The 27,115-nt window shown below is 47.6% G+C and overlaps 2 protein-coding genes and 2 long non-coding RNA genes across 18 annotated transcripts in view; 2 read left to right on the top strand and 2 right to left on the bottom strand.

Moving 5' to 3' along the window:
• The window catches only part of LOC141408905 (uncharacterized), a 5,100-nt gene extending 2,117 nt beyond the window's left edge, over positions 1-2,983 (bottom strand). The window contains exons 1-2 of the long non-coding RNA XR_012426488.1: positions 2,857-2,983; positions 1-1,592 (exon numbers count right to left, since the gene is read on the bottom strand). The exon at positions 1-1,592 is cut by the window's left edge and continues 2,117 nt beyond it. This is a non-coding gene — a long non-coding RNA (uncharacterized lncRNA). The remainder of the gene's footprint in view (positions 1,593-2,856) is intronic.
• The window catches only part of PCCA (propionyl-CoA carboxylase subunit alpha), a 436,745-nt gene extending 419,001 nt beyond the window's left edge, over positions 1-17,744 (top strand). For both annotated transcript variants that reach the window (XM_005586175.4, XM_005586176.4), the window contains 3 exons: positions 3,331-3,471; positions 15,009-15,086; positions 17,425-17,744. In XM_005586175.4, coding sequence (XP_005586232.3) covers positions 3,331-3,471; positions 15,009-15,086; positions 17,425-17,493 — 288 coding nt within the window. In that variant the 3' untranslated portion in view covers positions 17,494-17,744. The remainder of the gene's footprint in view (positions 1-3,330; positions 3,472-15,008; positions 15,087-17,424) is intronic.
• Positions 17,507-27,115, bottom strand: part of GGACT (gamma-glutamylamine cyclotransferase) — a 57,601-nt gene continuing 47,992 nt past the window's right edge. For 4 of the 13 annotated variants that reach the window (XM_074021341.1, XM_074021342.1, XM_074021343.1 and 1 more), the window contains one exon: positions 18,892-19,911. In XM_074021341.1, the coding sequence (XP_073877442.1) occupies positions 19,440-19,901 (462 nt within the window). In that variant the 5' untranslated portion in view covers positions 19,902-19,911 and the 3' untranslated portion in view covers positions 18,892-19,439. Of the gene's footprint in view, positions 19,912-20,588; positions 20,671-20,847; positions 20,999-27,115 lie in introns of those variants that run through there. The other 9 variants (XM_074021337.1, XM_074021340.1, XM_074021339.1 and 6 more) reach the window with 6 other exon arrangements.
• LOC141408903 (uncharacterized) overlaps positions 20,909-27,115 on the top strand; it is a 28,574-nt gene continuing 22,367 nt past the window's right edge. Inside the window, exons 1-3 of one of the 2 annotated variants that reach the window (XR_012426486.1) lie at positions 20,909-21,044; positions 22,277-22,368; positions 25,461-26,044. This is a non-coding gene — a long non-coding RNA (uncharacterized lncRNA). Of the gene's footprint in view, positions 21,045-22,276; positions 22,369-25,460; positions 26,045-27,115 lie in introns of those variants that run through there. The other variant, XR_012426485.1, reaches the window with a different exon arrangement.

The following is a 27,115-nucleotide window of genomic DNA, read 5'->3' on the forward strand; positions in this document are numbered from 1 at the left end:
GAGCTGCGTGTCAATTTTAAAAACAATCCCACTGGAGTGTCTTATCATTGTCCAGCTCTTGTGGCTTTCTTCCTGACCCTTTCATGTCAGCTGTGACTCTTCTTTCTTCTAAATTTTTGGGAGAAATTTTCTTGTTAGACATGGTTTCACACTGCAGAAGCCATAAAATTAATTTGCTTAGAGACCAGGGCTGGGGTCACTTTTCCATCACTGGGTCATTAGATAACACCTAATTCCCTCCCATTACTGTCGTGTGTGGGTTGAGGAGTCCCACCGGGCCAAGTCCAGAGAGCACCTGTTCTGTTCTCACTTATATGGTGAGCTGTTTTCCAAGAACGTTGTTTTCATTTGGCTGTGTGGTGTGGAGAGCGCCTTCCTGAACCAGCGCAGTGAAGGAGTGACGTTCCACGCACTGACCAGCCCTGAGCTCATTGGAGTGGACCATCTTCTGGCTCCGTGGCAGCCCAGCCCCACCCACAGGCAGCTGCCTGTCACCCATGCTGGCATTTTCCTCACCCTACCCAGACAGCGGGAAAACCTGGCTGCTGCTGGGATCCTGCTACTCCGTCCTGTTCACGAGCCTTCAGAGTCTTCGATTCCTGCCCTCGGACATCAACTTTGTGATTTATCGGCTTGAAAACAACCACAAAAACTTAAAATCAAAACTCTCTAGGGGAGTTTCGCACAACCGCTGAGGAATAGTTAAATGCCCACGGTGAAACCGAGCTTGTACCCTGCGGTCCAGGTAGGGGCGCGTTCCTGAAGTCGCACAAAACATTGGCTGCTCTGTGCCCCCGAAGAATCCAGAGACGCCAATAAATAGCAGTTTTGATCATCAGCTTGGAAGGTCCTGGTGTACATTCTTAAATGACTTCTTTTCTGGGGCATCAAAAAGCTTTTACGGTTCTCGCCAGGCAGTTCATTCTGATGGACCCATGTGCTGCACCCTGCTTGGGCCCCATCCCGGCACGCGCCCCGTGCGGCACAGCACAGGCCAGCTGAGAGGTTGTTTTAAGAAGGCGTGTTTGTGTGGTACACTCACGGGGTCAGGACAACATCAAAGGTAATCTTAAAAAGAGACTCTCTCTCTGCCTTCTCTTTTTATATTCAGAAAGGTCATTTCTAAACCAACTATTTGCACCAAGGCCTCTCTGGAGGAGTTTACCCCGTTGTTATTTTTACTTGCTATTACAATAAGTCACTTATCCCCCAAACAGATTTAAGAACAATAAACAAATACAAAAGGAAAAGGAACATCTCATCAGTAACAAAGACTGCATCTGAAGGCATTGAGTTTGTGACTCTTTTACATCTCCTTCCAAGCAAAGCAGGAGTCCTACAGAGAAAGGAATCCGAAAGATGAAAATTATAAAAATAGTAAAAGGATCCAGTGTTAGTCAGAATCTTGTAATTTCTGGGGAGAAATGAAGCTAAATACAGTCTTAGCACTTTGTTCATATGCAGGCTGATCTGTGATATAACTAAACTTAGTTCTGGAGTATATCCACTGTGGTGAAATGTGGTATAAATCATATTCTCAATGTATGAAGATACTTTTCCTGGATTTAGGCTTCACAATTTGAAGTCGAATTCTGCAAAACAAGAAAAAAAATAGATCTGTGTGCTACACCGAAAACTGAACGAGGCACGTTGCAAATCAGTCGTATAGAAGGCGCAGCTCAGGGCGATACCAACTACAAAAGTAACTTTTTTTGTTGAGTCTGATGCCTCTAGTGATGTTGGATTTTTTCCCTTATGGCAGACAGCACAGATACAAAAACTGCAATTTGGTCCAATTATAGTCCCCTCTGTCCCTCCACACCCTCCCCCATTGATTTAATGAAGGACTTGGAGGTACAATTCATCACTGATAAATAGTCCCTCTGCCCAGAATGTTTGTTAGACTGACAGCAGCGTGCACTCTCCTCGCTTTTTCCCTCACCACTTATGACTCAGATGAATTTTAATAGGAGCAAAAAGCTTTTATTTGCACTGTAATTTCACTTAAGGATCATATCCTTCAGAAACTGGCAGACGCTTCTATGCCTTGATTGCAAAACACACACTCAGGAGTAAAGAAACACGCAAAAGATGTTATTATTCAACCTGTCACAGTGTCGCAAATCCACTTGGAACTTTGGCCATCAAAGCTCTCTCCCCACCCTTTCCAGTAGGCCCTGTGAAGAGGCACTTACAGATTCCCGCCATCCCCATACAGAATTAAAGGGGGAATTATATTTTGTTTTTGCATCCCTGCCATCATGATGCCCACAGGAGGCTTTGAGTTACAGCAGGTTGTTTTTTTGTTTTTTGTTTGTTTTTTTTTTTTTTTGAAGAAAATGGAGCTGTCTCACTGCTGCTTCTTTCTTACCCAAGAGAAATCAGACCTGGTAGGGATCCAGAACCTTCGGGTGGCGGTTCCAATTTCACCGAGAGACACTTCCTCAAACCATTTTATCATTTTTCTGTTTGGATAGACCAAATTGTGGCTCATAGATTTATTCACGGACAGGATAGGAATTCTCTTTTTTTGAAATGTTCTGCTTCACTGAACTGCCCTGAATACGCCCGGTTATTTGAGAGCCACCTACAGAAGGTGCCGTGAATATACTTGTCTGTGTGTATTTTCCATCAGTGTTTATAACATCTTGATGTTATTGTCTCTTAGTGCAGAAGGCATTCTCATTATCTTGCGTCTTTTCCTAACCATCTTGTTACATCAGAAAGACGATGTAGTGCCTTTAAGAAAAGCCAGCTTTTTTAGTCATGAATATAGCAGTTTTTGTCACTGAAAAAATGGAATTTCAAATACTATGTTGCCCAAAATGAACACTGAACCCCATTGTCTTAACTTACTGATACGTAGCACAGCCGCTCTTGGAGGGCTGTGGGAAGCTGCGACAGCCATCTGCTGCCATCTACTGGCGCCTGTCCACATGTCACCTCCTCCATCCCCGGGGCCTGCCCAGCTCACGGGATTTTCCTTGATGGGGATAAGTTTGTAGGCGGTGAAGGGAATACAAGTAAAATTCTCAGTTTTCTTTATAACGTTTTGAGATGTTTTTCTTAAAGATATAGGATGATATTTATCAATGATTAATATTAATAACTGGAATAGTCCTTATTTCAAGATATTTCTGAAATAACTAGCTCACAATATATGACAGGAACAAATATATTTTGATGTGTACAGCAATTGAGAACCATTTGAATTTAAGGATGTTACTGTAATTCGAACTTAAAAGCTAAAAATTGATTTAGAATGGATGTTACTTTTGAGGAAAAGTTCATTTGAACTCATTTATGGTTTCATTTTATTTTTCCCTTCAGTACAAGGTGAATATCTTAACCAAACTCGCCGCAGAATTAAACAAATTTATGCTGGAAAAAGTGACCGAGGACACAAGCAGTGTTCTGCGTTCCCCAATGCCCGGAGTGGTGGTGGCCGTCTCTGTCAAGCCTGGAGACACGGTAAGGGCTGTGTGTGTCTCTGCAGGACATGCTGGTCTCAGACTCCCCCTCCAGAACGATGGCTAACGGAACAGCACGATTCAGCTCTTTGCAGTTCTTTCTTAACTGACCTCCAGCAAACAGCAAAGTCGATTTTGTGTGTTGTCAACCTGTTTCACGTTTGCATTAGGTTTGTGCCAGGACCCTCAGCACTTCCCCTCCCAAATGATCTGGGAGTGGAGCAGAAAGGCGGCCAGATTCATTCTGTCATTTTGCAAATGCAGTGTTTTGGGAAGTATTTGCCCTAAAAGTACTCTCTAGTATGCTGTGCTCAAAGCGTCCATGAAGATAATCATGCCAGGGAATAAGACTCTGATGAGGAACTTTTTGCATGATTTTCTTGGAACAAATGTCTAACTGGGAAGAAGAGCGGAGGAAAGGTGAATTCTGCAATCTGTACAGTACCAGAGCACTTCCGTTAGTTGGTAAATGAAATGTAGCATCACAGTTTGAAGTTTTTCATCTTGATCTTGTGACATTAAAGCACAAATCAAAGCTGTATTATTTCCTCGAGGTAACCACTATGGATGAATTGGTAGGATGCACACATTTTCTTAGAACGTGGATAGAAATCTCTACTGATGAGCAGCAGAAGTGAAAAGAAAACAATTTAGGAGGCACCCGGAAGGTTTCCGGGGACACTGAAATACTTGCATTTTTATTCACGTGCAGGAAAATAGCAGCCAGACGTGACTGTCTCCTGTCTCTCATGGATGAGGTGCTGATTCCATTTTGTATCTCAGGTCACTGGGGCTTACATTTTAATGCCTCCTGATTGCTCAATTAGTATAGATAAAATATCCGCTTAATACTGAGGAAAACATCAGTAGTTGGCATTGGCTTCTAGAAAAATATTTGCCATAAATGTGAATATTAAGAAAACATGATCAGTTTTAGTTGTTCGAATGATCAGCCCTGAAACTAATATGAGAGGTTAGAAAAACGACTTAAAGTTTGCTTTGCTTGGTGATACAGAAATAGAACTATCCGCCTTTTCAGAAAGGTGTGAGAGAGGCTGCGTGGCTGCGCGTTGCTCTTTGCTCTGAAAGCGTCGACTGCTGGAAGAAAGCCCTCTTTAAGACTGTCTAATGCCCACGGGTTAAGGATTTGGGAGAGGCTATAAGAAAAATTACGTGTATGTGTGTGTGGTGTGTAAAATTCAGGGAGAGCATCTTCCGTCTCCAGAATTAGGGTCATCAGAGGATCGTCTCTTGGCCTTGACATAAAGAATTGTTCACTTGCACATGACATTATCAGAGCTGTCAGTGGAATCTTCTAGTGCTAGATATGTAGGTTGGTAAACAATGTAAGGGTTTTGTTTTGTTTCATTTTTCTTAAGTTTTTTACTGGAAGTCATATAGTCTGCATACTGCCAGCCTGAGCTTGTCACTCCTAATTATGTGGCTTTAATTATAAAATCGTGTGTGCATGTGTGTGTGTGTGTTGTGTGTGTGTTTCAAGTAAATGTTTTCCTTAAATCCTCTTCTAACACCTGAATCCAAACCGCAGTGGAGGGAGGGAGGGCAGGGAGGAGGGAGACCGCTCCTGCCTCAAGCCTGGAGGGCAAGAGGGTGAGACTGCAGCCCTGGCCCATCAGCCCAGCGGCCCTCAAGGAGGCTGCTCAGAGGCAGGAAACGGGGCACTCCCAAGGCCAGATGAGCGCAGCCTTCTGGTTTCTTAACAGCTGCTGGCTCCTGATCTGACTTTTCCCACATACAGAAAGGGTCTGGCCTTTGTACATTCCATTTCCTGGTTGATAATTGAATGTAGAAAAGCAAGGCATTTCGTAAATGGGAACAATGTGATATCAGTCCTCGGTTCATTGATGTAGCTCAGATATTAAAAACACCCACCAATAATTAAATGTGTGTACTCATTAAGAATGGTTTGAGAACTAACTGTTAAAAATACATTACTGCAGAGCAATGGGGCCAGTATTTTATGCATTCCTTTAAAGTCAGAGTACCTGAGGGGCACACGTAGTGAACAGGCTCAGGACCTCGGGATCTGTCAGCGTGCTCCTAAGTTCTGTTTGCGGGGCCTGCTCAGGTGGGGTGTATACTTGCTTTTATTTGTCTGTTTTGGTACTTGCAGAACTTCCTTTCATATTCTGTGCCATTGTGTTTTGATGAAACAGTCTTTTCACTTGAATTACTGCTTGTGAAAAATGTCCCAAACCACTAATACCGAAACCCAGTGCAGCCCGAGAAGTTTCATCGCCGGCTCTTAGAACAACTTCTGTAGTTAAATTCTGCTTATTGTAATTAAAACACAAGAAGCTTCCTTGGACCAGAGGCACGGCACTTACTTGAGGCCATTGTGAGAAAACACTACTTGTCATGTTGAAGGTTTGCGGTTTTAAATGATTTTAACACCGCGGGGGCATGTTGTGAGCCCCGCCCCCCGCACTTAACAATAGCCGAAGGAGGTTCCCCTTTTATGGCTGGGAAGATAATGGAGTCAATCTCCTTAGTGTATTTTCAAGGAAAATAAGGACCCAAAAACAGCTAAGGGCCTTACAAGTATTCTGTTTTTCTCTGAAATGTTACTTTTCATTTTTTAAATTCCAGTAATCTATCATGTTTCTGTTTAGCTGAAGTAAAACTTGACCAATCTTAGAATGGTGGGCCTGGCAATAAGTTCTAAAAAAGTGTCACATAAATCGTAATTAACAAATCTGTTTTGTGAAGTAAACAATTTGAACACAGTTTAAAAACCTCAGGAAGAAGAGATGTGGGATGGCTGTTGAGAAGTAATGAATCCACCTGGGGGACTTGATGTGCCAAGGCCTGTGAACTGATTCATTGGAAACACCCTGCCCTAAACACAGAAGCTGTGTTTTATTTGAAGGGTTTCTGTAGGGTTCACACAGCGAAAGTTCCTGAGAACTTTGTCAGTGTCTATTATATACTGTTTAACATTAGATGTGGCAGGTCACATTTGAAATGATTGTGTAATAGTTTTTTTGAACACGTGGCGAGAGGATCTTAATACACAGTAAAATGCAGGTAACCAAACAAATCAATAAGAAAGTACAGTGGATGATTAAAGTCAGGAATCACTAATATAATTTAGGAAACAACTCATAGAATAAATCTTATGTGCCTTTCTATATGCCTTCTGAAAATGTTTCTGCAGTAACTCATTTCAGTTTGAAAACAAACCTGTTTTCTTAGACACGTAACACTCTTGTAAACTGGGAGCATTTCTGTAATCAAAGTTAGCATGACTCAACTGTTTCAACCTTCTATCTTTATGATACTCTTGAACAGAAATGTTAAAAATATATATATTTTCAGAATAATGGTAGAATACATTTTTCCATATGTTAAATTAGACTTATAGCTGCTGAATGTATTGCATAATTTTCACTTTGAAGTATAAAGTCATGATAAGCACATTCACTTTGTTAGCCTTTTGATATCAGAAACAAAACAACCCCATAAGATAGTCACCCAAGGAGGCGTTTTAATATTGCATTTAGTTAAGATCCTTTCAAGTAATGTTTGTATTCTGCAGTCATCGCAGATTTGCATCAAAAATACTCATTTAATACACCAAACAATTAAATGAGGAACGAACCCGTAAGCTGGCTACTCATCTGCATTTCTTTTTTTCTTAAGGATTAGTGAAACCAGGTGAAAGAATAGATTGAAATTAAATACCTGTTGCTGCTTTCTCTTGCGAATTAGCCCATTCAATATCAGCTAGACGTGGGGATATTTTGGTGGAGCTGAGAAGATCCACCTCGTGATGGAACTGACCTTCAGCGGGGCAGTGAGGCGTTTAGGGTTGCTCCTCTGTGAACGCCTTAAAGGCAAGAAACAGCCACTGTACAGTGTGCCGGTGAGAGCATCACACTGGTGAGCGTTGTAGCAACACCACTTACACTTCTCCCCGATTCTGTTTCCTCCTCGCACGTGCTGCTTTGACAGGGCGGGCTCCCACGCAGGTAGCAGTCAGGGCCACAAGACACAGACAGGCACCCCATCCCATCTCAGAGTATGATGTCCACACCTCCCCTCTGTCTCTAAGCCTCATGCAACTGAGCTTATAGCCGACCATGGAGAACTGGCAAACTTGGCGAGATACCTTTATTTTTTATTTCTTAAAGAAGCAAGGTTTGAAAATGTCATAAGCTTCTCAAGTATCCTAACGAGAAGGCAGGGCTAGGCGCTCTGGACGCGCGTCTGCCTGGCGCGAGTTGCGCTGGTGTGCCCCATGCAGCCCAGGCTCGCTCGCTGCATCTTTCCCTGGCAGAGGGACCGGCCTAGCTGCGTCACAGACTTTCCAGGTTCTGGATGCCTCGATTTACAGTCATAAAATAATTGTAATAATTACATTTATACATTTTATAGCAATGGTTATTCAAGCAGTTGGACAGGATGCCAGTTTTCACCCAAACCTCAGATTGTATCTCACAGCACGCCACAGAGATCCATGCTTTCGTTAACATTTTAAAACTTTAAAATGATGAAATGCTGCAAACATGCAGAAAATTACAGAGAAGAATCCAACAAGCACTCCTGTGCCCGCTGTTCACCATTTCCACGTGTTTCAAGTTGTATTTGACAACGAAACATTACCCATAAAACGAACTTCCCCCGCAGCAAGCTCCTCCACCCCATTCCTGTCCTGTCTCCAGAGGTACCGACGCCCCCAGGATTTGGCCTTTTAATCTTTTCCAGATAACGTTTATTTTTAAATGTGAAGAGTTGGTTTTTGTTGGAGGTAACAATGTGGGGATTTTGACAGTTTACTGTACTCAAGTATCAATGTAAAATCAACCATGTTTACGCAGGGCGGTATATTCAGTGTTGTCGGAGGGTCTTCCCCAAGCTTGGCGTGTGACTTTATGTTTCAGGAGTGACCTGCTTGGGAGTACAAGGTGTGCTGTCTTTGTTTTCAACCTTTTTGTAAGTGACCATTCTCAGCCTTACCAAGATTTAAACTTTTTCTCACTCTTTTAATAAAAATAGAAGTTTACAAAAAAATCATTCTTTCACGGAGCCTTTCCAGCAGCACGCTTTACAAAGGTAGACGACCCCGGCTGATTTCCAAGGTGTTGTCAATGACATCAGTTTTCACTAGTTCTCTGTGTGACTACAGGCTTTGGCTCTGATTTTGAGCTAACTTGGGCAGTAGGGAGTCATATTTTTCTTCATTTTAAGAAATTTTGAAAGAAACTGGACTTGTTTTATATTGGCCACAAGTCTTTACCCTTGCCCTTAGCCCCTCAAGTGCTGCCCAGTTCTGGGGAGCTCCACTCGAGAGAAAAGGGGAGCACCGTGCAGACGGCATGTGTGCCTGAAGTCCCAAGCCAGCATGGGGCTGAACGGGTGGCCCCTGGGTTCCCGCGCCCTCCAGAGTGAGGCCGCTCGTGCATGGGCCATTAAAGGAGCCTTCAGCCGGAGAAAGGGCTGGGCGCCCATCTCCTGCCGCCTGGTCTCTCTTTGTAATTTGATGATGATTCCATCCTTGCTCAAATACTGCAGTCTCCCGTGGCCGCCTCCCCACCTCGCTTTACATGAAGCTGTTGGGATGTGAATACACTTTTCTTCAGGAAATATCACGGGATATTTGCCAGCCTGTCTTATCATCTCAGAGGAAGTTGCTATTAATATAATCAGATGCAAGCAGTGCCTTTTCACTCAATGTGAGATGCCTTTTCTTGTGACTGTTAACTCAATCTTTCTTCAGATCTAAGGGCCCTAAAATATGTGGCATTCAGGCACCTGTGTTCAAGTAGAGCAGCCTTTACTAATGAAATGGAGGGATTTTCACGTTTGTGGCGCAGTCAGCAGGGCTGATATTGATCGTGTTTTTCCCGTGGCCCGTACTGCAGAAGGGGGAACTGCAGCGGGCTGGTAAGCCCTCCAAGCCTTCTGTCTAATTTGGCAGAAAAACACAGAACATAGAACAACAAAAGAATCCTCTTTTTCCATAAAAATTCTTCCTCCCACCCACCCTTCTTCCCCAAAAAGGGGACTTAATTTTTCAGCTGCACACAGTGATTCGGTGCTCACTCTTGCATTGAAACAGTTGCTGTCTGAACAGGCAGGAAACAGTTTTCTTTTAATTGCCGAAATCATTCGGAAGTGCTTCATGCCCTGCTTCTGTACAGCAGATGCTGTGCATTAATTGGCCTGCGTAGAAGTGACCCAGGGTTCCTTGCAGCGGGCCCAATTTTAGGCAGAGGGTTTAAATAGCTTATTTATTATTTTGTATAATCTGGCGTACATTGTGTGCTCCTGCACGTGTCGTATTTCATGGTCTGCAGTTTCTAATGTCATGTGGGTTTCAAAACCTGTGTTTCTCTGGTAATGTACTAGCAGCAGGTAAGCTCAAAATACCATCCATCAGGAGCTAATTTTTTATCCAGACACTGCAATGACTGATGAACCTGTCTTTTGTGTGAATGTTTAGCACAGTGGAAAGCCATATGCCACTGGCACCGCTTCCTCCGCATTCCTTACAGTTGCTGGAGAGTGGGCTTCCTGGGGGGCGGGGGGACTCGATGCTGTGTACGTCCCCTGGCCTCTATTTCAACGATAACGCATTTAAAACAGCCCTGGGCTTGGGCAACAAAAAGAGGATGAGGCTGTCTTAAAGGAGACCTGACTCCCTCGTCATTTTCTTTATCAGAAATACAACTGCACACTCTTAATAGGGAACCTTGTTTTGTTACTCCCCGTCTGTTCCAAACAGACCTCAGCCCATTAGAAGGGCCTCCCTTGTGTGGGAGACCACAGCTGTTACTGTAAATCTCATCCACTCACTGTATCACCCCCATTTTGTGGCTCTGAAGGATGAAATTGAGAAATGGAATACTGTGCAGTCATCCCTTACATCTCCAATTTTAGGCCTTTGCCATCATTTTCATGCTTTTATTCCAAATCAAATGACATTAGTGAGCTACACCACCTTCTGATGGATATCTGGTATTGAGCACCGCTTTCAAGTCTGTGCTTGTGGGGGCTTCCTTTTATGTTTGGTGGTCTTTTTTCCCCCTTTCTCTTCTCTTTTTCTTCCTGCACTTTCTTTGAGCGTTCTTAGTGGTCATGGCAGTTTGCAGTTTGAATGATCCGCGTTGCCAAATGTGTCCCCGTCTTAGCATGTTTTCTGAGAAGGGGGCATGTGCGGGAGAAGGGTCTCTGTCTTTTAATCTTTGTGGAAGGAGTGAAGAGAACTTGGTAGAAGGATATTGGGGGCTTTAATCAGAAATAAGAAGTGGTTTAAATCATTAGCACAACAAAGCATACTATAAGCTTGAAGATAAAAGTCTCTGGGGAAAGAGTCCTCTGAAAATAAATGGAACTTGAGAGATTTCCATATCATTTATAACTTCCCTTAATTACCCTTGGAAGACTTGCCAGGAAAACTGGAAAATTGGCAGCCTATATCCATTAGAGTCATTTTGCCGACCATGGCAAGCAGCTGGCTTTACGGGATTTGATTCCCATCACTCACAAGTCATCATCAGCTGGAGGTGTCTGTGCTCTTCAGCACAGAGCAATGCTGGCGACACTCGGCCCCGCGACAGGAGAAAATCTGCTGAGTAAATGGGCCGAGGTTCCTCTCAAGCCTCGTTTGGGGCAAGGCCGACTCCCGCTTAATGAGTGCCGCTCTGATAATCGGATGCGAATGCGAACCTTGACCTCGTGTCAAAGGAGAGGACGCAGTAAGCTGGATGAAAGATACAGGATCGAGGCCTCCAAACTTTACACCAATTAGACAGGGAGTGGGGAAACACATCAGGCCCACTAGGTTCATCAAAAAGACTTGCGAGGCTTGTGACCATTTTGTAAGCCCAACACTGGAGACATCCTGTCACAATCATTAAGTCTTGATCAGATGATTCACAAAACTGTTGGAGAAGTGTGCGCACACATCCTGCAGGAATGGGCCCCGCACCCGGGGGCGTCGGAGAGACACAGCACGTTGGAGGGCCCTCTCTGTGCACCCAGTTACTGCCTGGCTTCCCAGGCACCCCGGGCCATCCGGAAGGTGTTGCTTCCATTGGGCCCGCTGCCCAGCTCCCTGGTGTGCACTGCGTGTACCCTGCGGTGTGCGGCACATTCTGCAAGAGCCAGCGCGGCTGGGAGCAGGGCTCCAAAGCCCTAGGGTGAGAGCCCCTGCTCCCAGGAGCCGAGTGAGAGCATTTTGCTATTGCTGGAAGGAGCCCAGCTGGATGCTCACCCATCCCTGGAGCACACCTCGAGTGCCAGCCTCTTCCCACAGACTGGGGCAGGTGTAGTTTGTGTTTCCATTGCAATATTCTTTCACATTTGGTTTGTACCATATTTGGTTCTCCAGCTCGATTTTTTCCAAAGGATGAAACAAGTTGAAATTCAATTAAGTTCACGTGTGTGTGGGTGTTGGGGGTGTGTGTGTGTGTGTGTGTGTGTGTGTTGGGGTAGAACATGATTCTGTTGAACAAGATGTATCTCACTATTTTGTTAGGGCATCAAGGAAGTTTTTAAGCACCATCTCTTAGGGATGAATTAGTGAAAATGGTCTCCAAAACAGATGGTGCAAAGTTAATAGAGAAGTTTGTTACTTAGTTTTTCATTTACAACTAAATAATCTAGGCCAGACAGTGGCTCACATCTGTAACCCCAGCACTTTGGGAGGCCAACGTGGGCGGATCACTTGAGGTCAGGAGTTTGAGACCAGCCTGGCCAAAGTGGTGATACCCTATCTGTACTAAAAATACAAAAATTAGCTGGGTGTGGTGGTGCACGCCTATAATTCCAGCTACTCAGGAGGCTGAGGCAGGAGAATCGCTTGAACCTGGGAGGTGGAGGTTGCAGTGAGCTGAGATCGTGCCACTGCACTCCAGCCTGGGCGACAGACCGAGACTCTCTAAAACAGATGATAGATTAGATAGAGCTAAATAATCTAAGGAGACTAGTAGGCACCGTGAGAGGAGCTAGGGAGGGAAACCGGAGTGAAAGGTGGATGGAGCAGGGAGGATCTAATTCTATGATTTGGTGCTGTGCTTGGATGGGGCAGAAGGTGGGATCGCTTCAGTGGGGACACGCTTTCTCTAAAGTCCTTTGAATTGAACTGCCGGACTCTCACAATCAGAGGGAAGGACTGTTTGAATTTCAGGCCTCCCCGCTTTTCCTGATTGTCTCAGGCTAAATCCGAGGTTTTATTCTGATGAACAATTGGGGACCCAGCACTTGGGGTTACCTGTGCGTTACCTCTTTGCAAACTGCTCACATTAGAAGCACAGAGCCAGTCAGAAAGATGGTCAGTGGCAGCCACAGCAGAGCCCCTTAAGCTCCTGTCCACCACCCGCTTGCTCCCAGGCCCTGGCAGAGCCCAGAGTAGAGCTGTAACGGGGTCAGATTGGCCTTTGCCCCTGGCGTGGCCTTTGGAAATCCCCAGGCCGCATTTCTTCATATTTGCAGTTTAGTTGCCAACTCGCTCACTTGAAGATCCTGTAAAACAGAAGCAGGAGCTGTCTGCCTGTCTGGCCCGCAGATTCTGAGCAATGGGATGGGAGGGGACGAGTGGCAGAAGGGCACACCTGCTGGCAGAGAGGGCAGGGGCTGTGCCACCCATGTGAAGCCAGTGTGCATGGCGGGGGGACAGGGCTCTGGCCAGTCCTGGGCCCTCAGATGCCTGCAGAGGAAGGGCTGGGTGGGTGTGTGGGAGGCCGGCATGCAGTCCCCAGGGAGCTCCTCCACCTGGAGAGAGCACGGGGCCCAGAGCGGGAGGGTGGATTCCTCATTTTTGGATGGCATTTCTACTATGTTCTGTTGAGTCTCGGATCCATTTCCCAGAGAGCCCCCAGTCCTGTTGCCTGAGTGCTCAGTCCTGGGTCAGAGTCGATCGCAGTGAGTCCAGCTTCTAAGAGGACACAGCCAAGCTTCCAGGGTCCCCCTGTGTGGAGCTGGCTGGCAGGTGCGCTGCAGTGAACCGGACTTGCTCCTGGCTTCCCTGGTCTCTGCCTGCCTTTGAAGAGAGAAAAAAGGCTCTAAAATGCCGACTGGAGGGAGCGACTGCATTGTCTCTGCGCCGCCCCTCCTGTGCCCTGCAAACAGCCTTCGAGGCCGACTCTTCGCTCTCCCTGGAATGCAGATGCCAGGTGAAAATGAATCAAAAAGGGCAGCGCGGGCAGTGCTTCCAGGCCCAGCTCCTCAGCGCGGTGTCTCCTCCATGCCAGCGCCGAAGCCTTGGCATCGTTTCTCTTGCTATATTTCTGTGCCAGGAAAAAGCAGCCCACCACCTGAACAGCAGAGGAAAAGAGTACATCGGGCTCGGGCGCTCCAGAGTGCCAGCAGGACAGCTTGCGCCACACGGGGGGCCCAGAGGGGGACTTGGAGATCATCTGGGGATTTCAGGAAAGAACATTCTCTAGGCGCTTCTGCGGCATTGGACGAATACGGCCACAGTGGTGTGAAGGGCCAGGAGCCCCATGCCAGGACACCTACCCATCCCACATAGCCATTGCCCTAGGAACTTGGACTTGCCCGTTTCAAAGACTGGGAGGCCCTTTTTCACAAAAGCAGAAGAAAAACCTGGCCGGCTCAGGATGCTGACCCATCTAGGCAGAGCGGAGTGAGCCCACAGCATGGTTTTCAGCTGCAGCTAACTCCTGCAGGGAAGCCTCGGGCTTAACCCCAGTGGGCTTACACCCAGCTCAGCCTGGCTTCCCCGCAGAATGAAAGGCAAGCTCTGAACGCAGTCTGAGCAAGGGCCCGTGGGCGCTCCCAGTCTCCTAGCGTGGAGAGCGTATAGCTCTGGAAGTCATTCCCGTGTCGGGAGGGGCTTTCCGGAAGCTGCCTTGTGCCTCGTTGTGGGTACTCGTGGGTACCCGCTGTGTCTTGCAGAGGATGGGACCAGTGGTCCTCATGGCGCCAGGCCTGAGCTGTTCCCAGCTCCCCGGGACTGTAGACAGAAATGTGTGTATTTGGTGGGGCTTTTTTTTTTTTTTTTTTTTTTTTTTTGGGTAACAGCTATAGTGAGATGTTAAAATGTACAATTCAGTGGTTTCAGTCAATTCAGACTTCTGTAGCTGTCACCACAATCAATTTTGGAACTTTTTTTATCTCGAAAGAAACCCTGTACCCTTCAGCAGTGACTCCCCTTCCCTCTTCAACCCCAGGCAACCTTGAGTCTGTCTGTAGAGATCTGCCTATCTGGACATTTCAGGCAAGTGGAAAACATTCCCATTTCCCAGCAGCTCTGTTAGTGGCAGAGCCAGACTCAGAGATCCCCAGGGCAGGCCCCACAGCCAGGGCCCCCAGTTCTCCAGGGCCAGGGCTTTTTTTCCAACAAGGACTTTATGAGAGAGAGAATGGTGTTTCTTTACTGTTCCTAAAGATGAGCTCGGAATAGGAAACTAATTAGAGATTGTTGCTGCTGTTCATAGGCACATATTTTGGGGCATTTGACAAAGAATTTCTTAATGGCTTCATTCCTAAGCGTTATTGCAAAATTAGAATGCTTTTAAAACTTTTGCCCTTTTTAAAATTTGTTTCCAGGTAGCAGAAGGTCAAGAAATTTGTGTGATTGAAGCCATGAAAATGCAGAATAGTATGACAGCTGGGAAAACTGGCACGGTAAGTCCCCAAGTCCCCATCAGCCCAGGCTGGCCTTGTGATGGAGGAACACCCACCTTTGAATCGTGGGTGGTTTGGCTGGAAAGGGCCACAGAGGCACCCTCTGCCTCTCGCTCCTACAGAGGACATTAGGATTGGGAGCTTTTGCCTTTCTGCCCTGATGCGTCCCTGCCTCGTGGAGAGCGTGCCTTCCAAAAAACTCTGTGCATTATGTTCAGGTAGTCAGAGAACAATTGTTCTTCACCTTAATGTCTTTCAAATTAAGGGGTCTTTAATTTTTAATGTTTACATCTGTCTTGGAGGCAGTTAGTTATCTGAGACTTAGGTGACACAGCAGGAAACGGTTTTACAGATTGCAAAAATTAATGTAACTCTTCAAGACAATTTCTCTACAAAGAGAACAATTCAGTTGCAGATCAAGAGGAGCCGAAACCCCATGTACATGTGGGACTTAATTATTTAGGGAGAGAAAGAGAATATCTATTAGTACTGAAATTCATTAATAGTGAAACTCAAGTGTATTTTTTTTTCTTGAAGAAAACAGAAAAGTCCTTTTAAGCAATAACTTCATTATTCTTCCTGTGACTAAAAAGACGAAAAAGATGCCGTTAGTGGGTAAAGGGTCCCTTTCTGAGGGCCGTTCTGGTTTGGAAGTGTCTCATGGTGGAGCATGATCGGAAGCGCAAGGCTGGCCGTGTTTTGCATGTGGCCGTGCCTTGGGGACATCAGGTGCAAAGAGAGATCCATCAGTTCGTAACCAGGTTTGCATCAGAGAGAGACACAACCTGTCTCATGCTCTGTCACTGCAGAAGGCGATGAAACGGATTCTCAGAGAAGGAAGGGGCAGCAGGGGTGTCATGCCTGGTCCCGGCTGGGAGAACAGAGGCCCAGGTGGATGCCAGGGGCCCCTGAGCCCAGCCAGCCAGTCTGGAGGGGTGTGGACGGCTGCCCTGTGTTGGTGGGGTATGGAGAGTAGAATGGCATGATTTGGTATTTTAAGGAATTCTTTCTAAATTACTTTTTTTAAAAAGTGAACAAGAAAATGTTGGTTTCTGTTCGTATAAAAATTTGTATCCGTTCTTCGGGATTTAACATTTGTGCTGCCCTAGCGTCATGACATCCATTGCGATGAGAACTTGGCCTAGTTGTGGGGGACCGAGAACGTGTGTCCGCCGCATGCCAAGGGCCCTGTGCTGCGGGTCTGAGGTGCTGATGCAGAAATGAACTTGGCCTCAGTTCCCTGAAGGGGTGTGGTTCCATGCGTTAGTGGGCTTCCTGTCCTCGTGGCCTAGGTCTCCCTCAGCCCTCCTGCTTGGAGCCGCCTTGTGCATTGTGTTCACCTCTCCCCATCCCCAGGCCTCTCAGTTCCAATCCAACCAGGAAGAGCAGAAGTGGCCCGAAGCCCCTGTGCAAAGTAGCAGGCCCTGGTCTCTACCTGCGAGGCCACTTTTCCTCCCAGAGAAAAAGTTCACAAAGGAAACATTCTCTACTCCGGTCGTCGCAGCATCACTAACGCTGCGTCCTCTAGTAGGGCTGCTAAATGGAGGCAGGAGCATCGTGGAAAGCAGCCTCTTCAGTCCAAGTAGCGTCTGCAGTGGCCGATTAGCTCTAGCCCATTGTTCATTTTCAGGCCCAAGCAAGAGCCTCCAAGAAGTCAAATGACTGTCTCTTCCCCACCTTAACCCCCTCCTTGCTAATTTTAAGTCGGAACCCAAATTTGGGAAAGCAAAACTTGATAAAGATTGACTGAAACCGGCAGGACAAAAAGGCACAGTTCCACACACCCATGGTGCCGGAAAGGACGACGGCACAGCCCCACCTGCCAAGGATTCCATTTCCCTTCAGAAGGAAGGTGCCGCCCAGGCTAGGGAGGTCCTGCTCTTACTCAGCGGCTGATCTGACTGTCGTGTGTGTTGTTCCTTTTTTTCTTTTACACTAAATGTTCCATTAATTCTCAGAGAACATTTCCACAACCTGAAACCATAGAGAGGGAGGCTAGGGGTTAGAACTCACCAGGCAGTGAAGAGCCCGCCTAGACCTGAGGGTGTCCAGCGCGAGGAGCCGGAGTACACAAGTGCCCCGGAGAGCAGCCCTCAGACCAGCCACTGTGAGGGTGCCGAGGACAGAGGAGACGGGAGAGGGAGGGGTGAGCCACAGCCACCATGGCGCCCCCCTGTTCACCAGGGTCCCTTAGCTGGGCTCTGGTGGGGTGGCGTGTGCCTGTGCTGCTGGGCCTGCAGGACTGTGCATTTCTAGAAATGGATTAGGAGCCTGCTGCCTCCTGGTTCTGGTTACTAATTCTTACTCTTCCCTCCCCCTGCATTTTTTAAAATTCAAGGTGAAATCTGTGCACTGTCAAGCTGGAGACACAGTTGGAGAAGGGGATCTGCTCGTGGAGCTGGAATGAAGGATTTATAACCTTTCAGTCATCACCCAATTTAATTAGCCATTTGTGTGATGCTTTGACACACAATTGATTCAAGCATTTTACAGGAACACCCCTGTGCAGCTACGTTTACGTCGTCATTTATTCCAGAGTCAAGACCAATATTCTGCCAAAAAATCACCAATGGAAATTTTCACTGATATAAATACTTGTACATATGATTTGTACTTCTGTGAGATTTCCTAGTATGAAAATTAAATCAATCAAACTGATCATTTGTCTAAATATTAGTTTGCCCTTTCTTTGAAGACAGTGTACACATAGGCGACAGCCTCTGCCAGTAGACTACCAGCATTTCTTTGTGATCCTTTTAAAAGATTGATATGTCAGTTATTTGCCTTGCTTTATTAGATTAGCACTTGCCATTTTTTCATCTGATTGCCTTACTTCTTCTGGAAGTGAGGCCCTCACTCCTGGTGCTGATTTTCCTAACTTCCTAAGGATGGGAGACTGCAAATGCAGATTTTGGCAATCCCTTTCCTGCTGTGTCTCTATGTGGGTGTAGTGTTGCTGGCTGACCGCCTGGAGGTCACCTTCCTGGAGGTCACCTTGAAGCTTCCATGTTGGCCGGGGGTGCTGTCTGCACTACTTTGAGGATGAGCGCACTGCCTGGTCCCTTTCCCGCTGCACAAGCCAGGGCAGTCGCAGGAAGCTTGGGCTGCATCACCCACCCCGTCAAGCACAGGGCTGCCACGAACTCATCAGCTGAGACCCCTCCTAGCCTTTTTGTGTTTTTTGTGAAGCAAGTTTCCAATTAAGCAAAAGAAGCTAAAAATAATGATCATGTTTTTGTGCCAGATGCAGTTAGCAATCACAGTCTACCATTAAGTTGAAGAGTAAGTGAGCTCTCCCAACAGAGAACAAGGTTACTAAGGATCACAGCAGCTACATTTTCATTTGGTTCTGAAATTCTTGGAATACATTTCAGACTTTGCTGGGAAGCAGAAGCAAAGAGCCGTGCATCGAGTTGAATCGATGCTGACAATTATTATCAGATGGAGGTGGGTAGTAATTGGTACTTCGTGCCTTGCTAAAATTATTTTAAGTGCTGTTTGTATTTGGAAGCTAAGCTTCTGTCAGGCCTAAAGAACAAATTACTAATGCGTTGGCTCTTCTCTGAAAGGACTACCCCCAAATGCTCTCCCTTCAGGGGGCAGGGACCGGGCCTGGCTGCTGAGATCTGGGCTGAGATAAACTTGCACTTGAAGTCTGGATGCTCAGCTGTGTCTACCGGCAAGTGGGTATTCATTATTTTGCTAGATCAGAATGTAGAGAACCTTCTACCAAGTAAGTATACCAAAGAAGTGGTGGTCAAACACAGTACCAACACTTTTATATTTGATTTCCCAAAACATCAACTTCAAATTTAAATAATCTTTAATATCTGCTATGAAGCTTGATCTGAAAATTATGAAGAATGGTGCTGTACGCACTCTGATATACAGCATGCTTGCCCTGTGGACCTTCTTTACAAATTCTACCCAGCCGTGTGAAATCAGCTTTCTCAGGGGCTACAGGCCAGAATCAGTGTAATAGGGCTGCTAAAATCTAGCTGCAACACCAAGTCTTTACATTGATCCTAAATATTATCTTGAGCTCAAAGCTGAGCAAACAAAAATCACAAGGAAGAAGAGCAGAAGAATTAGGCATAACATAAGTTCTCTAAATGTCATTTAGGGGTATTAAAATCCTGAATTTTTCCTACCAGGTGGAAAGATGGGAGGGAACCACCTTGCTATTTGTGTGTCAACATTATTTGTAAAATCAGCTGCCACTGAAAGATTGGTTCCTTCTCCCGCTGATTCCTTGGAAAAGGCCCTGTTCTGCTTCGGCCTTCACCCAGCATGGGCTGGGCACATCTTGGAGCCCCAGGGCTCTCAGGCATAGGCCCACCCTGCCTGCCCCCCTTATCTGTTCTCCCTGGGGTTGTAGCGCAGCCCGTGCGGCCCCTCGGAGTCGTAGCTGTCGTAGTGCGGGAGCTGGGCCCACTCCGGCGGGAAGGTGGCCCTGCTGTACACGAAGCACTGCACCGTAGTGGGCGCCGGCGGCTCCTCCGCGCCCGGGGCCCCCTCCTCCAGCAGCTGTACCCGCAACGCCGTGCGCTGGTACAGGGCCGGGCAATTCTCGAAGTCGTCCAGGAAGCGCAGCATCCGCTCATCTACCGTGTAGACCTCACCCTCCACGCGGCGCCCCGAGCCAGGCAGGTGCAGCAGCCACGGGATGTTGTGCTCCCCCGCGATCACCAGCGGGTAGGGGTCCAGCGTGCGGCCGCGCGCCCGAAAGGCTGCGGAGCCGTGGGCGCCGTCCCACAGGACCCTGTGGTTGGGCTGACCCCGCTTCAAGGTGCCGTACAGGAAGACGAGGGCCATCCGGGCACAGCTGCGGGGAGAAGGGAAGCCACAGGTCAGCACCTGGGGCCCCGGCTCCCGCCCTGAGAGCCTGCACTGGGGCTGCTCCCCTCTGCAGGTCACAGCCCGTACCACGTGAATGGGCCTGGCTGTGCTCAGATAAGGCGTTACTTTCCCACGCAGATGAGAATGGCCTACAGTGTTCACACACGATGAGATATTTTGACTTTCGGCCATTTAAACATGTCAAAGCCATTCCTAGCTTGTGGGCTGTTTACAAACGAGCACCAGGTCCGCTCTAACCTGTGGACATGGTGTCGTTTGCCAATCCCTAGGCTAGAGAAAGGGGCACACATTGGCGACTTCCTTGATGTGTCTGTAGTAGACAGGACACCTGCGTTCTAGGCAGGAGGACCGCGCCCTTAGCCTCCCCGCACCACCTGGATGGACTGATACTCCTCAGCCCTGCAGCGCCAACCCTGCCTCGCCTGCACAGGCCACCCTCCTCCCAGGAACACAGTCCTGACCTGCTGACAGCGGAGCCTCCCCAACTCCGAGGGCACCAGCCTCCGCCCCTCCCAACCCCTACCCCCATCGTGGCAGCTCAAGGCCAGAAGACGCCCTGTCCCGGTCCTAGCACGGGCCTCCCAGACACACCCTGTCGAGGTGAACAACTGCCCCTGTTCTTGAGCCCAGCAAAGCCCCTACCTCACTGTTCTCAGCCCTTGTGCGGTGGGTGCGGAAGTTGCGGAGGTTCCAGGCAAGGTGGCCGCCCTCTAGAGCTGCTGTTCTGGGAAAAGGCACTCCTTTTATTAGGACAGTCTGTCAAACCTGTCTCAACAGCCTGCCCTGCTACCTGAGCCCTGCAGAACTGCCATTATCTTGAGCAATTTTCAATGTTTCTTAAAGGACTTTGAAAATTGCCAATAACTATTAAAATTAGAAATAAGCCAAAAAAAATACATACACTTTTGTAAACACCTGTTATCCAGCTGCAGTGAGAACCCAGGTTTCAGCTCTGAGTTCCCACTCGGGTGCTGACCGTGTGACCCAGCGGAGCTCCAGCACCCGCACCCACACCTTCTGCTGTTTCCCTTTCCAAGGTCTTAGAGGGCAGTGGTGCTTCGTGGGACTCCCCGCAGCGATCTTGGCTCCAGCGTGAAGGTAAATATTTACCACTTGCCTGGGTCTGGGCCACAGACTGTTACATAAGGACAGAAGTGATTTGCCTGAAAGTGACTCAAACAAAAATGGAAATGAGTATTACAGGGGTGGGGGCTGCTCTTCCTGGCCCCCCCTCCGTTGCCCTGTGTGCCCCTGCCATGAGGTGTCAGCCTGTGGGGCGACTCCTTGAGATGGGCTTTGCAGACGGGACTGCAGGTGCAGGAAGACAAGAAATGCAGCTGTCCAGGTACCAGCAGTGGCTCGTGACCCGCCAGAAATGGCCCTGGACACTGGCATTTGCCACCAATTGTGGACAAGTAGACCCTGAAGAAGTCACACTGAACTCATGGGACTTGTTTTCTTCTCAGCAAACAAGAGCTGCTCTGGGGGGCTCTAGGCCTTAGTTTTGCTCAAGAGGCATGTCTGCTGCCTCTTGGTTCTGTCACCAGCCTGTGCGACATCAGTGTTCCCCAGATTTCAGGCACATTGCCCTAGGAAAGGTGTGGCCGTGGGAAAAACACGAGGCTGGCCAGATATGTGTGCCCTGTGGGCCTGGCAATGTGATAGTCCTGGGACACCCTAGCCAGGGTGGGGACACAGATTAGACCTGGGGACATGCTGGGATAGGAAAGTTGAGATGAATTAAGGAGAGCCTGGGGTAGGACGGTGCTGAAGGAAGAGAAGAGGCAAGTGCTCAGGCCTGAAATTGCCAGGACTCAGCTGCTGGGGAAACTGAGCGGCGGTGTACGAGAAAATGACAAAAGGCACCGGCTGAGAGCAGCGCTGGTGTCTGGAGAGGGCACTGGATGGAAGCGGCTGCCATCCCAAAAGACGAGCACCTGGGGGGCAATGACGGTCTGGACCCCGCTGTGCAGCTGCCTTGGGGACTCAGCATTTGGAAGGACTCACATCCCTCCCCTCACCTACATCCCAGCAGCCCCCAGGGAGACTCATCAGCACTTTCCTGCCACGTCTCCCACCCTGTTCTCCTCCCCCAATGCCTGCCTGCCTCCCCGTCTTCTTTGTTCCCCTGGGGTCTGTCCCCAGTGCACCACCCAGAGGGTCCTTGTTAATCTCCTGCTGCAGACTCAACTCTCCCACCTCAACTCCTGCACCCTCTCTCCCCTCATCCGGGTGGCTCCTGCCCCCGCCAGCGCCTGACCTGGAGGGGCAGGAGTAGTAGGCAGGGCCTACTTAGTCTGTCGCATCACTCTGTCTGCTTGTTGTTACAGCACACATGTTCTCTAAATCACTGGTCTTGTTTGTTGCTGGAACATGAAGAGCCAGAAGAGAACTTGGGAACCGTTCAGTCCAGCGCCTGCAGGTGAGGAGCCGAGTCCCAGGCTGGTGGCGACCTAGGACCAGCCAGCCCGGCAGGGCCGTAGGCACACTGCAGACCAGCTCTCCACAGCCAGTTGCCTGCCTGGCTTTCCCTGATCCAGTTTTTCAAAATGGCATGTGTCCATGTCAATAGATCGCTTTATAGAAAAATGAAATTTCTTACCCCTTTCCACTCCCTGGAGGCAACACTTTTAAGGCTTTTAACTGTTGTGTTTGGCATTTCTCTCCGTATTGTTACTTACACTGCTACTTCTTGATGTCTTAAATCATATCTTGCTTTTCTACTCAAAAAGTGGGTAAGCATAGTGGTTCTAAAGCAGACTTTAACTGTGTGACTTTAGGCAGATCATATAACCTCTCTGTGCCTCAGCTTCCTCAACTGTAAACTGAAGTCACAGCAGCAGCCTGCCTCGGAGACCGCGGTGGGTTACCAGCACACATGGCCCTGTGTGGTCTGTTGACATGTAGCGTGTGCTGCTGCTGCCATCACTGTAGAAGCCTGACCTTTGGCTCTCCTACCACATCCCGCCATCCTCCCAACAGACTCATCACAGTTTTGGGCCAGACCCAGATCTATTTTGGCATTAGAACCATGCAAACATGGCTCTCAGATGAGACACAGAGTGCACTTTGATTACATTTCCTTTCTTAGACAACTTTTTGTTTTTCTTGAAATTCAAAATTGCTTCAAATTTGGTTTTTCGTTTTGCATTTTGCTTAGGTTTCTAGGATTGTAATTCAGCCTCACATTTTCTGAGAGCGTGGTCAGAACCTGGGTCCTGACCATCTGCTGGAAGGTCCTCCCTGCCCAGTGCTAGTCTGGGCTCTCTGTCGCTGCCATCCAGGCCACCCTCATTCGTGTCCCATCCTCGGGCTGGGCTGACAGTCGCAGTTTGCTGAAGTGTATTCCCTCGCACTTTTGGGTAATAATGTGGCTGGGTAGAGGATTCTAGAAATCATTTCCCTCAGAACTTTAAAGACATTTCTTCATTGTCTTCTAACTTTCCAAGTTCTTGCAGAAGAGAAGTCAGTGTGCTGTGATCCAGGTCCCCTGTGTGTGACTCGAGCTCTTCCCTGGAGGCTCTTAGAATTTTCTGATGATGTGGACTCTGTTTTCATTGATTGTGCTGGAATTTCCATCTGAATGCTCCTTATCCTGGATTGCAGCGGCCTTTTCTTCCCCTCCTTGCTCGTTGTTCTCTTTCTGGCTCTCCCAATACTCCCGCGGTGGAGGTCCTGACTTCAGCCTCCAGGGATCTTATATTTACTCCTTTCCTCCAGGTCTTTATATTCCGCTTTATCTTGCATTTCTTCTATTAAAATTTTTTTTGCCATCATATTTATTTCTAATATATATATATTTTTCAACTTCTTGTTCATTCACAGGCTCAATACTTTTTTTTTTTTTTTTTTTTTTTTTACGTTTTCTTCCTTCCCTTCACTGCCTCCATTTCTCCCAACTCCCTCTTTCCTCTGTTTTGGTGTCTGTGTTTCAAGAGATTTTCTTCACATATGATCTTGGCTGGAAAAGCTGAGCCACTCTTTGGAAGTGAGGCTGAGCTCTGTAAAGTGGCAGGCCTCACACGGGGCTCTGGGGAGAGGCGCTGGGAGCTCTGCAGGCTTTCCCTCAATGCTCGTTTTCAGGGTGCCACCTCACCACCACTCAGCGAGGCCCATGTCCCCAGCATGGAGGTGTTCTTGTCAAGCTCTCCAGAAAGGAACCCACCGTCCTCTGCCGGGTGTGAGGGGAGGCAGTGGCGTCTCCTGCACCTTGTGCACACTCCCAGCCTTTCCCTGTCTTGGCCTGTCCTTGCCTCTGTGGCCTGCGGTTCGGTTCTGGACTCCTCCAGCGTTGCAGACACTGCTCAGCTGACTGCTTGTCAGCCTCTCACTGTGCAGGAGCTTAAGTTTTGCGTGTCTCCAGGCTAAGTCAGCTGTCACTCACTTCTGTTTTCCATCTTCCAGAAGCATGTCACCGGCTTTCCTCCGCTGTCCTTGTGGGTCGTTTGGGTAGCATTTAGGAAGAAGCTGGACACAGAGCCTGTCCTCCCTGTCTTCTCTCTTGCTGTACTGCCAGCCTAGCCCCTTCCTCTTTGGAAGACTTGACGTGAGCCGGAAAGGAAGTGACAAGACAGGCCGGGCGCGGTGGCTCACGCCTGTAATCCCAGCACTTTGGGAGGCCAAGACGGGTGGATCACGAGGTCAGAAGATCAAGACCATCCTGGCTAACACCGTGAAACCCCGTCTCTACCAAAAATACAAAAAAATTAGCCGGGCGGGGTGGTGGGCGCCTGTAGTCCCAGCGACTCGGGAGGCTGAGGCAGGAGAATGGCGTGAACCCGGGAGGTGGAGCTTGCAGTGAGCCCAGATCGCGCCACTGCACTCCAGCCTGGGTGACAGAGCGAGACTCCGTCTCAAATAAACAAAACAAAACAAAAAAAACAAAAGGAAGTGACAAGACAGAAACTGCTTGCTTAGAAGGATGGCGAGGAGGTTTCCTTCAGGTATAGGAGACTCAAGGGTATGTCAGGTCCCCGTGAAGAAGGCAGGAAAGTAGCAATTGTGGCACCAGAGTGAGGGCTGGGTAGGGCGGATGGCTGGTGATAGCTGAAGGAGCCAGGCAGCGGGGAGGCAGAGAAAGGACTTGCTCTTCCTGCTGCTGAGACGAGAGGAAGGAAAGACGAGGCAGCACTCGCAGGAAAAGGAAAGCCTAATGCAGCCATGCAGGGAACAACGCAGCCGTGCGGGGACGCCCTGTGCTAAGCGCTGGGCGTGCAGTGAGACTCCATGAAGCCACGGTGTCATTGAGGGGAGACAGGAGACAGACTTGTCAAAGGGCGCCTTGTGGGAGGCAGCTGCACAGCACAGGCGCTCTCCCTCGGAAACCGCTCCCTCAGTAAGAGGGGGCAGCACCATCCACTCAGGCAGGGAGACTGCCGCCAGGCTCAGAACTTGCAAAATGGAAAGAAGTGAGAACAGTCCTATGGAAGCAGCACTGACTTCAGAATAGAGTTGTAAGATGCTAGGACAGAGCAGGTGCTTGACACGCAATGGCCACTGTTTTCACTATTCCAGGGATTCAACTGCAAAGGAAGAAAAATATTTCATCCAAGAGTGGACAAGCAGGCTTAGGAGAGAGGTAGAAGAGTGTCTTGGAGGATGGTGTTTCTGAAGAGGGCTAATTCCCAGCAAGGACTTCTGGGACCTTGCTTACTGCACGGCCGAGGTTACCTGGTTGTACTGGGTCCCGCACTAAGTAGCTTGTGTCATCTCAGTTTATTTAATGCTCTCAACTCTATAAAGTAGGTGGTATTATCTTCATTTAACAGATGAAGAAACTAAGATGAGGGCTCTGGCCTGGAGCTGGTGAGAGGCCGCAGCAGGAACTGAACCTGGGCCTGCTGGACTCCAAGAGCCTTTCTGGCTCTGTCACTTGCACTGACCCCGAGGCCCAGGGGAGGTGACCCTGTCAAGTATGGTGTAGAACTCAGGCTCTGCAATGGCAGAGATGGTTTGCAAAGGACCCTACACTTCCCTATGCTTTTGTTCCCTACTTGTTTTAAATTTTACCTGCTAAACCAAATCCTTCTATTTCCTCTTTTTTAATTTGTGGAGTTTTAAAAATTGTGATAAAATACACATAAAATTTATCATAACTATTTTAAGTGTTCAGTTCAGTAATGTTAAGTATATTTGAGTTGTGAAAAAGGTCTCCAGCACCTTTTCATCTTGCGAAACTGAAACTTTGTACCCATTAAACAATAACCATGGAAAGCAAAACCACAGATGAGGAGGAATTCCTGTTCCATGCTATTTTGATTACTGGAACTTTACGGTAAGTTTTGAAGTCAGGAAGTATGAGACCTTCAACACTGTTCTTTTCAAGACCACACTGTCTATTTAAGGTCCTTTGATATTTGCATATAAATTTTTGGATTGGGTTTTCCTCTTTTTGCATTAAAGGATTACATTAATCTGTAGATCACTTTAGGTAGTATTGATATCTTAACAATATTGTCTTCCAATCCATGAATATGGGATGTCTTTCCATTTCTATGTGTCCTCCTTAATTGCTTTCAGAAATGTGTTGTACTTTTCAGTGCACACATCTTGCCTGCTTGGTTAAGTTTATTTCTAAGTATTTTATTCTTTTTGATGCTATTGTAAATGGAATAGTTTGTCTTTTCAGATTGCTTATTAAGTATATAAAAATGCAATAATTATTTGTATGAATTTTGTCTCCTGCAACTTTGCTGAATTTGCTTATTAGTTCTAAAAGTTCTAAGGTGGAATTTTTACGTTTTCTATACAGGACCATATTGTTTACAAACGGAGTTAATTTTACTTCTTACCTCTGATTTGGATGCCTTTTAAATTTCTTTTTCTTGCCTGATTGCTCCAGCTAGGACTCCCAGGACTATGTTCAATAGAAGTGATGAAAGCAGCATCCTTTTCTTGTTCCTGATCTTAGAAGAAAAGCTTTCATTCTGGCATCACTGAGTATCATGTTAGCTGTGGGCTTTTCATATACTGCCTTTATGAGGTTGAGGTAATTTCCTTCTGTTCCTTTGTTGAGTGGTTTTAATCATGAAGTTGTGTTGAATCTTGTCAAATGCTTTTTCTGTATCAGTTGAAGTGACTGTGTGTTTTCCTTCATGCTGTTAATGTGGTGTATTACACTGACTGATTTTCTTATATTGAAACATCCTTGCATTCCAGGAATAAATCCC

This window comes from Macaca fascicularis, chromosome 17 (assembly GCF_037993035.2).
Source record: "Macaca fascicularis isolate 582-1 chromosome 17, T2T-MFA8v1.1".
NCBI classification, from domain to species: Eukaryota; Metazoa; Chordata; class Mammalia; order Primates; family Cercopithecidae; genus Macaca; species Macaca fascicularis.